This window comes from Schistocerca americana, chromosome 4 (genome assembly GCF_021461395.2).
Source record: "Schistocerca americana isolate TAMUIC-IGC-003095 chromosome 4, iqSchAmer2.1, whole genome shotgun sequence".
NCBI lineage: Eukaryota > Metazoa > Arthropoda > Insecta > Orthoptera > Acrididae > Schistocerca > Schistocerca americana.
The window spans coordinates 384070016-384082912 of record NC_060122.1 but is presented as its reverse complement, the minus strand read 5'-3'; the positions used below and the strand labels follow the sequence as shown (position 1 = coordinate 384082912).

At 37.6% G+C, this 12897-nt stretch overlaps 1 protein-coding gene across 4 annotated transcripts in view; it reads left to right on the top strand.

Moving 5' to 3' along the window:
* The window catches only part of LOC124612564 (probable tubulin polyglutamylase ttll-15), a 70355-nt gene extending 61093 nt beyond the window's left edge, over positions 1-9262 (top strand). For all 4 annotated transcript variants that reach the window (XM_047140841.1, XM_047140840.1, XM_047140839.1 and 1 more), the window contains exons 8-10: positions 1736-1857; positions 6288-6507; positions 8979-9262. In XM_047140841.1, the coding sequence (XP_046996797.1) occupies positions 1736-1857; positions 6288-6507; positions 8979-9092 (456 nt within the window). In that variant the 3' untranslated portion in view covers positions 9093-9262. The remainder of the gene's footprint in view (positions 1-1735; positions 1858-6287; positions 6508-8978) is intronic.
* Positions 9263-12897: the final 3635 nt, after the last annotated feature.

Genomic DNA, 12897 nt, shown 5'->3' with positions numbered 1-12897 from the left:
TCTATAAGTCAAAGAGTTCTTCCCTGGCCAGGTAATCAGGTAGGGCAAGTATGGAAGATTTGGTGAAGTGTAGACTATTGCCTTATTTGTAGCCTTCTTGTTGCTCGGCACCCCTCCCCCCCCCCCACCCCCCCTGTACTCCTGTCCTCTGAAATGTCAGTACCTGGTCCTCCTCTTTCAAATTTCTAGTTAATGCTTTCATATCTTCTGTGACCTGGTCAAGACTAGAGCCAGGATATATACTTTTCTGTAGACAATAGCGTCTACAACTTTACAGGTAATATTGCAGTAAGATATACTTCTGTATCCTATAGCTACCCAAGCATATCTAAGAAAAGTGTTCATAATTTCAAAAATATTGAAATTTATTGATGTTATGAGTTCATAGTTATTTTCATTTTTGTTGTTCCCTTTGGTTATGAATACAGCTTAGAAATTGAACATTTTCTTTTCATTGGTACCTTCAGAGGCATGTAAGTGATCATCAACCTATATATTCGTTTGCACAATGCTTTGCTTCACTGGCATGGTTCTGTTGCTTTTCACTTGTGAAAAACTATCTCATCCAGTGAGTTATAGCCAGATCTGTAATTTACCATGGAATCTGAGTCACAATGAAACTGTCATTGTTCATATACACTGAACTGAAAGAGGCACAAAGATACTACAATCCTAAATTTTTGTAGTGAACACATAGTGCATAGTGGGGTGATCACACTGTTGTAGAAATAATTCAAAAGCTGAGATCGCTTAAATACTGTTTACTGGATAGCCAGTTTCAACACACTAAAGGTGCCATCATCTGATCTGAATGTAGATCAACATTTATAAATCATTTGGATATAACGATACATGAGCCAGACCAGCTGATATAAAATAATTGTCACAAAAAATAAAAAACAGCTGCTCTCATTGTCATTCTTTTCCACTAGATATGTAAAACCGCAGCCACAAGATAAAACTATTTGGTACACGACCACTGTTAGGTTAACAATGGTCAGCCGAGTGTTGTTGCCCGAGCAGCAGTCATGTACCAAATAGTTTTATCATGTGGCTGCGGTTTTCTATATCTTATGGAAAAGAATGACCAAGAGAGCAGTTGTTTTTTATTTTTTGTGACAATGATTTTATATCAGCTGGTCTGGCTCATGTATTGTTACATCCAAATGGTTTATAAATGTTGATCTACATTCAGATCCGATGATGGAACTTTAATGTGTTGAAACCAGTTATCCAGTAAACAGTATCTAAGCAATCTTGGCTTTTGAATTATTTCTACAAATTAGTCTTTCACAGTTTGTGAAGTTCAGTCTAGAAAATCAACTTTCGGCTTATTCTGGTGTCTTTGATTCAATTAATGATGGCCAGTTCCCTCCCCATCCTAATCCATTCTTAGCTTGTATTCCATCTGTAATCACCTCACTGTCAATGGTATGTTAAACTGCAGTATTTGTTCATACTTCTCCAGGTCACAGATTCACATTGGCAATAAAAGAAAAAAATTTATTATGTCTGACTGTCACACCTACAAGTATTTTGTTCATCAACAAGAAATAAATAAAAATTATTAGGCACACACACAACAAAATTCAACTATATTATATCTTACCTGTCCTTCTTATTTCATTTTGTTGATTTAAGATGTAATACAAATGTGTGAAAACATTAATAACACTATTAAGAAATTCTTGATTTTTTCTGATCATTTTTCTAACACACACTTCTTTTTTTGTAGGCAAATATGTCACCTAACTTGTCATCTGCACATTTTCCACCAAACCAGTTATTGTATGAGCAAGTACTGTACAGTGTGTTCTCCTTGGTTGGTGTTGGGAGAATTTTATATTCCTCCAACAGGTGAGACTATGATGTACTAAACACTAAATATGTTTAAATATTACAAATGTCAAATAGTGTATTTTAAGCTATTAAAGAGACCTTTGGAGAAAAGAGAGCCACTTGTATGAATATCAAGAGCTCAGACGGAAACCCAGTTCTAAGCAAAGAAGGGAAAGCAGAAAGGTGGAAGGAGTATATAGAGGGTCATACAAGGGCAATGTACTTGAGGACAATATTATGGAAATGGAAGAGGATGTAGATGAAGATGAAATGGGAGATACAATACTGAAACACCTGAGTCGAAACAAGGCCCTGGGAGTAGACAGCATTCCATTAGAACTACTGACGGCAGTGGGAGAGCCAGTCCTGACAAAACTCTACCATCTGGTGAGGAAGATGTATGAGACAGGTGAAATACCCTCGGACTTCAAGAAGAATATAATAATTCCAATCCCAAAGAAAGCAGGTGTTGACAGATGGGAAAAATTACCGAACCATCAGTTTCAAAGTCACAGCTGCAAAATACTATAACGAATTCTTTACAGACGAATGGAAAAACTGGTAGAAGCCAACCTCGGGGAAGATCAGTTTCGATTCTGTACAAATGTTGGAACACGTGAGGCAATACTGACCCTACAACTTATCCTAGAAGAAAGATTAAGGAAAGGCAAACCTATGTTTCTAGCATTTGTAGACTTAGAGAAAGCTTTTGACAATGTTGACTGGAATACTCTCTTTCAAATTCTAAAGGTGGCAGGGGTAAAATACAGGGAGTGAAAGGCTATTTACAATTTGTACAGAAACCAGATGGCAGTTGTAAGAGTCGAGGGGCATGAAAGGGAAGCAGTGGTTGGGAAGGGAGTGAGACAGGGTTGTAACCTCTCCCCAATGTTATTCAATCTGTATATTGAGCAAGCAGTAAAGGAAACAAAAGAAAAATTCAGAGTAGGTATTAAAATCCACGGAGAAGAAATAAAAACTTTGAGGTTCGCCGATGACGTAATTCTGTCAGAGACAGCAAAGGACTTGGAAGAGCAGTTGAACGGAATGGATAGTGTCTTGAAAGGAGGATATAAGATGAACATCAACAAAAGCAAAACGAGGAGAATGGAATGTAGTCGCATTAAGTCGGGTGATGCTGAGGCAATTAGATTAGGAAATGAGGCACTTAAAGTAGTGAAGGAGTTTTGCTATTTGGGGAGCAAAATAACTGATGATGGTCGAAGTAGAGAGGATATAAAATGTAGACTGGCAATGGCAAGGAAAGCATTTCTGAAGAAGAGAAATTTGTTAACATCGAGTATAGATTTAAGTGTCAGGAAGTCGTTTCTGAAAGTATTTGTACGGAGTGTAGCCATGTGTGGAAGTGAAAGATGGACGATAAATAGTTTGGACAAGAAGAGAATAGAAGCTTTCGAAATGTGGTGCTACAGAAGAATGCTGAAGATTAGATGGCTAGATCACATAACTAATGAGGAGGTATTGAATAGAATTGGGGAGAAGAGGAGTTTGTGGCACAACTTGACAAGAAGAAGGGACCGGTTGGTAGGACATGTCCTGAGGCATCAAGGGATCACAAATGTAGCATTGGAGGGCAGTGTGGAGGGTAAAAATCATAGAGGGAGACCAAGAGATGTGTACAGTAAGCAGATTCAGAAGGATGTAGGTTGCAGTAAGTACTGGGAGAAGAAGCTCGCACAGGATAGAGTAGCATGGAGAGCTGCATCAAACCAGTCTCAGGACTGAAGACCACAACAACAAACAATACTTTTCCTGCAGTAATGTGATGAAAGATAACTGCTCACTGTATGGAAAGAGTATTTAGCTTGTAAACAAAGAGCTGTTCAGCTTTCGAACTTGCACTCTTCCTCAGAGCAAACAAATGTGGTATACAAGCACAAGTACACAGCTATGTGCTCCTAATGCAAAAGCCTGACTGGAATGAGTAGTTGTCCAAGAGGTAGTGATTGAAGAAATTTCTGCAGGATACATGGTTGCCACTTTATACAGCGTCTTATTAATTATTTTGCATTATTTATTTATTTATTTTGCATTATTTATTTATTTTAGCTACAGTAATCCACTGGATAATTTAAGAGGACAAATTGGAACTTAAAATAATAAAAAACTGGGAAGTTTGCTATTGACAACTCTATGGGTGGAGGAAGTAAATTATTACTGGACAGTACCCAATCAGGTGTACAGTCTTTCACAGAATACAGTTTAAGCCTCAGTCTTACAAAAACTAATATCATGTATTTTTAAGCAAATAAAAAGTGCTTGCAGATATTACGTAAAAGATATCTCAGAGAGAGTAGTTAATATTCCAGGAAGTAGTAGTTTACACTAATACAAATTAAACATTCCTCACAAAATGTGTCTAATTTTATTGTTTACAGAAGTTTATGTTTTGTTTGTTGGTACTGCACTTGCTACAGTTGTAGATATCAATTGCCATTTATATTTTGAAGTTCGTGTTGTGAAGTTGTGCTTTAGTTAACACAACTGAGTTTTTCAACTGTGATATTGATTTGTTGGCCATTTTTACTGTATCATTTATGCATGCTGCAAGTAATTACAAATACCAATATCATATTTACGTATGTGTTTTGTGATGGAAACACTGCTGTTGCTTACAGAGAATATAGTAAATGATTTACTGATGGAATCATATTTCATCTGAATGTGCAAATGAACAGAATGTGATGCAAAAAGAAGAAGTTGATAGAACATAGTCATTCAATAAACAGACACTGAATTTCTACATGTATCAGTGTTCTGTATACAGGAATATGGCTGACATTACATATGCACAGCTTCCATCCTTATCTATTACAGCAGAATCAGCACCTTTGAGAAGGACATGAAGATAGGAAATTGGAATTTTCTCTGTGGCTAATTGCAAATTGCCAAGTAATCTTCTAACACCGTTTCTGTTGAAGCCACTTTCATTTGTGATGGAATCAGTAACACTAATAATCCATGTTGATGGTCTGACAAAAACCCACATGCCTTTGTGGAAAGAGTTTTCGAGAGTGTTACTCTGTAAATATGTGATAAGGTGTGGTATGATAAAGAGTCAGTTGAGTGGGCCTGTTGTGTTACAGGGCAATCCTAACTAGACTTTCTTGGAAGCAAGCTTCCCAAATTATTGGAAGAGGTTCCTTTGGCTACAAGGGTGGGTAAATTCTTCCAGCATGATGGACTCCTGCACATTCTAGTTGTCAAGTGACACATTGTTTAAACCAAATTTTTCCTAGAAGATGGATTGCCAGAAACAGCCACTTTCTTGGCCATCTAGGTCCCCAGACCTTACCTCTTTAGACTTTTGCCTGTTGGGATGATTGAAAGGCAAAGTCTGTTTAGAAAAAGTAAAACACAAGCTGAATTTATTGCTTGGCTGATGAATAGTACTGCCCCATAAAAGAACACCAAGACGACCTCAGGAGGGGTGCACATTGTGTCTTGAAGAGAATTTGAAACTGCACTGACATTGGAGGTGGAATTTATGAAAATAAACTTTGAACTTAATCATTTGCCTTTCCTTAAAACCTTCTGTAAGTATTTGATTGTTTTACGTTGTAACAGCCGTACCTCCGTAACCAATAAAAACTGGAGACATATAATATGTAATCTTTTATTTGAATTAGTTTATACTATAGTGTCCTAAAATATTGACCATTCCTCCTGAAACACCAACTATAGAGATCAATTAATATAGGAACACTAAATGAAATGGCTTAAGTTTATTGATAGGCTGATCAAGAAAGTAACTCAGCTTGCTTTGTGTTTAGAAATATTAACCTATAGAAAAGAGACTTTCTTTTGATTTACCTAGTAATAAATATTATGGTGCAGTTTAAGCCGTGGTTTTATAAAGTAAACATGTGTCATTAATGTCAATAGAGTTGTTTTCCAGGGCTGTGATGAGTAAATTATAATTCAAAATGGATTTTTGTAAAATTTAGTGTAGTGGAAGCATTTCTGCCCTATGTATGTTGATTAATTATTAACATTTTTTATGAAAGAAAAAGACAGATACATTATCCTTACAACTATGGCAGAGTAATTATACTAAGAAATATTCATCCCCTTTTCCAGCAATTCTGACAAAAAAATTTAGTTTAGATATTATTCCTAAATTCTGGCTTCAGCTGAACAAGAATTCGTTCAAATTGTACGTATCTGGTCCTTTCTTTGTAACAAATTTTAATATATTCTTAGGAGTCTGTTCTTCTTGTGTGCTTCTCAATTGAGGCAATAGTTGAAATATTAACTTTAATGTTAAGTTGTTCTTTCTGTTATTCTTGTAAATGTTATTTTCTTTGTGCAAGTGTTATTATATTGCTAACATTTTCGTCCACTCATGGTGAAAAATGGACAAAAGGAAGGATAGTTACCAACACTGTAGTAGTTTTACTGAGTTACTATATGTCTTACAATTACAGAAAAAATAGTGATGTGGAAGCTGCAACTGAAGAGATGCAAGCATCTCTAAAAAATATTGTTGTTTTTCCTGAAATCTGCAAGAAATGTAGCAGCTGTGATTCCCATGAGTGTCTTTTATGCAGACCTTGCCTGACGGGTTGGACACTTAACGTATTACGGAGCGCTTACAAAGAACATGTTTTCAGGAGAGACTGTCGCCGACTGTTTCCTCCATCTATGGTAAATATATTAATTTATTTAATTACCAATTTTGCTACTATGTGTGCCTCAAAGCAACATTTTCTGAGCTTTCAATTGTATCCGTCTCTGTGGATTTCTGTAATTTAGTAACCAACCAGTTATTCGGAAATCAAATGTCAATAGTAGATAACTGAAATATTATGCTGGAAATGATATATATAAACTTCTCTTGCATATCTCACAACAATGATCTCCACACACAAGTGTAACATAATGTCTGATACATCGTACCAATCCCGAAACCCACAATCTGAATGCAGCCTCACCATCACTCTAGCTATCCACGTACGTTTTACTTGCTCCAAAACTGATATGCACATAAATCATTGGGTCTCTCTACTGGTTGTCTCATTGTGGATGTTGTGAAGCCCCCTTAAACAGGGTCTTTGCTAACTTTATTCACTAATATTCCAGCCATTGTTCTCATTTTACCTTCTTGTATGCAAGACGGTAATCATATCCCACACCACTTTTACTGTTCTCCCATTACCCCTCCCCCCACCCCCCTCCACCTCCCACTGCTATCTATGCACACAGCCTTGCTGCTATGGGGGACAACTTTTCCCGGTACACTGGTGACAGTTCATCTCTTTTCTAACATGCTTGACCAATCATATTGTATCCATCTCTTTTCTAACATGCTTGGCCAATCATATTGTAACTCACAATTACTTTTTATTTGAAGGAAAAATTCACAAAAAACCTGTGGAACTGCTTTGATCCCTCCTTCCCCAACCTTCCACTTGCTATTCATATTGCACATTAAACCCCTTGTCCTATTGATCTGGACCCATGGTTGGACAGTTTCTGTCCCTTCCTGTAGAACATCAATACATACTCCCAGATTTACTTCATTTGTCTACAGTGAGCATTATGATCTACCTTTATAGTTTCTTCACCCACTCATTGGCTCCACAAAAACTTTGTACATATCAAACTTCACTATTCTTCCCATAATCGTGTCAAAACCAAAGACATTCCTCCATTCATCAACCATTCAAAACCATCCCAGACCTTGAAATTCCAATGCTTCAATTACATGTTGTTGTCATATATCATATAAAGCCTGTAAACAACATCCTACTTCACTTCTACAACACTCCACATTGCACAGGATACTACTCTGTTGTTGACACAGTTGCCAGACCTGTGTCATATGCCTCCTCCAACTACAGCTCTATCAAAGGTAGGGTCAAGTGTGGAATCAGAAACATCATCTGCTAGCTTTGTTGCAGTTATTGTACAGCATTCTATGTGAGTATGATGACTAACAAATTGCCTACCCATGTCAGTGCCCATCACCAAGCTGCGGCTAATTGCAAACTCCATTCCTTTACCATATAGATCCTTTCTTCCTGTACCAGCCATTTTGAACTACAAAAGAGGGAACTTACACCCTCTATCACATCTTCCATTCCTACAACGTGCCTTTCCTAAATTATCTATTAATTCTTATCTTCAATTGTCTTTACTTCATTTTATGCTTTCACCATCTGCAGTTCTTGTCATTATTCACCCGTGCTCGCAACCATCTCTAATTCTGGTGTCCAGGTTCCCAGGTTTTTTCCTCTTACACACTTTGTCACCTCTGTTTCCTTACCAGTTATAAGATGTGTTTGTTCCTCATGTTTCCCAATATTTCTCTAACCTCCCCTTGCCCCAATAAAGGAGCCGGCCGCGGTGGCCGTGCGGTTCTACGCGCTTCAGTCCGGAACCCCGCGACTGCTACGGTCGCAGGTTCGACTCCTGCCTTGGGCATGGATGTGTGTGATGTCCTTAGGTTAGTTAGGTTTAAGTAGTTCTAAGTTCTAGGGGACTGATGACCTTAGATGTTAAGTCCCATAGTGCTCAGAGCCATTTGAACCATTTTTGAACCCAATAAAGGAAGAAAAAATCAAAAGTTCCAAGGACAATAGTTATTCGATTGTCATGTGTGCCTATGCAGCCTCCACATTTCGTGATTAAATGTTTTCCCTCTCTTCAAAAATGGTTCAAATGGCTCTGAGCACTATGGGACTTAACATCTATGGTCATCAGTCCCCTAGAACTTAGAACTACTTAAACCTAACTAACCTAAGGACATCACACAACACCCAGCCATCACGAGGCAGAGAAAATCCCTGACCCCGCCGGGAATCGAACCCGGGAACCCGGCCGTGGGAAGCGAGAACGCTACCGCACGACCAAGAGATGCGGGCCTTCTCTTCAATTTTTGCATTTTACATTGGGTTTATAAAACAAGTTTGTTGTGTTTTCTGATGCATATAGTTGTAATAATTTTTTGTATTTATTTGTTATATTGTTTTAATTTTGTGTTATTATATGTTAAATACATTTACTTTTCAGACTGCATGAATGTCTGTACACCTTCAGTAAAAGAAGCTTTTTATATGTATTAAGATACAAAACTATACATGGTCATTAATGTAATACGTCTTCTTCTACTTCAGGACCAGGCAGCTGTCAGCACAGGAAAATATCTGGAAGATTTAACACCAGAAAATCAATTAATGGTGCGTTGGTTTCAAGGGAAATGTTTACAGAATAAGTCTTGGTGCCTTTAATACACACTCTTAATTGTGTACCAAAACCCTTTGATCTCAGGGAGGTGTGGTCATGAACAACTTAAAAAAACGCATTTTTGTAGATATCTTACATTTAGGCTGGGTATTAGAAGTGGTAGCATGTAATAAAATTCCTCCCATAAAATAAAAGTGAATACATTTATTTTGAACTGTTGTATTTCATCTGTTTGTGGTAGATTATATTGCAAAAAACAACTGTACAAAGCTATAAAATCCAGGGCAAATAAGAAGGGTAAGTGATGCGCAATAATCAGTTTGTAAAACACACAGACCATTATCTTGCCTCAAAGCAAACATCTGTTACTACATTACACATACCCTTTAAATTTTGGTATTATTTAGCTTTGTTTCTTGTAGAAGTTGTATATGATCTACTATTCTTAGATTATAGTGTATGAAAGTAGCATTTCTTAAGTAAAGATTAATGTAAGCTGCCTGCACTGGGTGTCTGCATATTTAGGAATGTATAGCGTCTTTTGTTGAACAGTTGAAACCATACATTGCAAATAAAATTTTGTGTGGCATTGCTTGCTGAAGTCCAAACACGGTAATTCATTTTAGAGTTCTCTCCACCCTACCAACATTGTGAATGCAGAAATAGATTTTTGCTTCAAATCATAATTTCTGTCATACCTCTGACTATTGGCCATTCCTCCTGGGACCAACTGTATTCATGTGCTTTGACACATAAAATTATTATGTAATATACATATCATTATTATTATTATTATTATTATTATTATAAATAACAATATCTGGTATGGCCAAACTTCTGATGGAGAGATGTCAAGAAAGCAAACTGCAAGCTGAATCAGTCAGTGTGCCAAGAGCACAGAGAGCGAATTGACTCCTTAATACACTATTCGATCTGCTCCATGTGAGCCATGGGGTGGAGAGTCATTCCTGATTCGCTTTGTGATCTGATCGGTGAGAGTGGTGAGTAGTGCTGAGCTAGCTTGTGATGTGATCCATGAGAGTGGTGGGGAGTGGTGAGTCATTGGGAGGAGAGTGATTGCTGAGACACTTTGTGATCAGGTCTACACCAGCCATGGGGCAGGGTGTGAGTCCTGGGTCACTTTGTGATCCACAGCGAGTGCAGTGGCTGAAGACAGCAGCTCATGCAACTGACATGATTGCTAAAAACACATTCCAAGTGTGATGCCACATCAAAAGCTAAGAAGTAATAACTCACTCGAAAGTATGTAAATGTTTATTGAGCTTCTAAAATTTGATATTTTCTTTTCAAATCAAGATTGGAAATATGTTGCTGCAAAATGATTTCTGTGTTAAAACAGCAATCTGAAGACTTAATCTTTCTTCACTTATTATTTTTTTCATGGCTGAGAAAAGCTGAACGCATCAGTAAGGTATGAAATTCCATAGGTGCACATGGTCTCTGGGACTTTCTTTCTTTCTTTTTTTTTTTTTTTTTTAGCTTAAGAAAAGTTTTCTTAACCATGTTCCCAGAGAGACATTTAAGATTAGATGCGTTACCACGCCTTTTTTCCCCAAATCGTGTATCATTCACATCTTAGAAGGATGTGGCTCTTTGAATCAGTTCAGCATTCATTCAATTAAGCATATGGCGTGAGGTGCCCTTGCAACACATTGCTGCAGAATCTTCATTTTACTCATTGCTGTTACCAGAGAGACATTTCGGATCAGATGCGTTAGCACACCCTTTCTTTCCGAATCACATATTATTCACATCTTGGAAGGATATGGCTCTTTGAATCAATTCAGGAGCAGATCTCTCAACTCTATGGAGAGGGAACTGTGGCTCAATTGCACAGAGCACGAGGATCCTACAAAACTATATAAAAATAATGTATTATATTATTTTGGGGATGAGAAATGTTGCCCTTTGACCAGCATTGGGTGCTCATTTTGCGACAAAACAGTGTAGCCATTATGTAAAGCATCTCAGAGCCTTTTATAGTATGAGGTTCAGCTATATAATGCAAGAGAACTAGAAAAGTTAAGGGACAGAATTATTGTAAATCCTAAGCTGTTAAAATAATTTGTAAAAATGAGGGGCATGATTTAGAGTAATTGCCCTAGTGAGATATTGTAGCATTTAGAAGAAAAGAATAAATCTTGGAGAGAAATAGGATGATACATATATTTTCACTAACCAGTCACTAGGCATCAAGACAACATATGGGCTTTGAATTATGCAAAGACAACTGTATTTGATGCAATTAATCGATAGAGGTTTTTGAGTAACTGACTGAATGTATAACAATAATGGAAATTGCTGGATGGAGTAACATGTAAATAAAGGAAAGGCAACCACTCACCTATAGTGAATCCATGTGTGAAGCACAGAACTACATAACAGAAAACAGCATTCACTCTAGCTTTTGAGCACTAGCTCTTTTTCGAGCAAAAGTACACCCTTTCTCTCTCTCTCTCTCTCTCTCTCTCTCTCTCTCTCTCTCTCTCTCTCTCTCTCTCTCTCACACACACACACACACACACACACACAATTACACATATTTTGTTATGTGTCATTGTGTGTGTGAATATGTGTACTGCTTCTAGAAAGAGAGCTAATGTTTGAGAGCCGATGTGAATGTTCCCTTATTTTTGCAAATGAATGAATGTACAGCACTTGTTACATGAAAGAATTTTCCATCTAGTCTACTGCTATGTAGCTGTTCCCACTTATGAGATATGGGAACAGAATATAGTTGTGAGAAGCTGAATGTGAGCACTTGCTCTTAGGGCCCACTATACCGATTAATATGGAGTCAATGATTTAAAGTTCCAGAATAACAAGGTAGGCACAGGTAGATGAAAGGAAGTACTAAATTAATACTTCTGACTTCCTCCCAGTCAGTCAACACAAAGCTCAGATACTACAGCCCCTAACATAAAGCTTTTGTAGGGAAGGCAAAGAGAGGATTTGATTAATTATAGCATATGCACAGGCATATAAGCAGTCATTCTTCCCAAGCTCCATACACAAATATAATGGAAAGAAACTGTAATGTGCGGTATAATGGGTTGTACCCTCTGCTGTGTACTTCACAGTGCTATGCAGAGTTTGGATGCAGATGTTGATGATACACCTATAGTCATTTTCAGATTCTATACCACACGTAGCTTTTTTGCCTCAAAGGAAATGATATCTACAGGTCTGTAGCCTTTTAAAATTATTTCAACCTGACAAATATTATATTAAATAAAGGGTCGAAGGGAGAAGAAGGAAAGGAAAGGAACTATGAATGTCAGCTGCGCCATGTCAGCTGCATCAGGGCATTATGCAGAATCTGCAGTGATGAGTGAAAATGTATGCCGGACCAGGATTTGAATTTGTGCTCTCCTGCTGACTAAGCAGTTGCATTAACTATTGCACTATCCTGACACAGTGTTTATCGCAATCTCGCAGACTATCTCGGCATGCTTCCCAGCTGACCTACATTCCCACCTAGCGCCATCTATCAGCAGTCCCTGCCCATGTCCTTCGTGCCTGCTATTTTGAGATTCCCACAGGAGCTGGAATGTAATTGTGCACCGCACTGAAGGTGGTGGATTCATTGCCTACTGAGGTGAATCAATTATATGAATTCTTGGTTTCTATTCTTTTGGATATGTCCAAAAGAATGGACACCATGTGTTCATATAACAAATATTACCTGTTTTGCAGGTAGTGTGACTACATACTGCGAAGTTTATGTCATCTTTGCAATATTAAACTGAGACCAGTACCATTCCATTTTACCCATTATGTTCAAACAAATCCTCAAACCAAAAATTTCCACAGCATTGGACTGAAAAG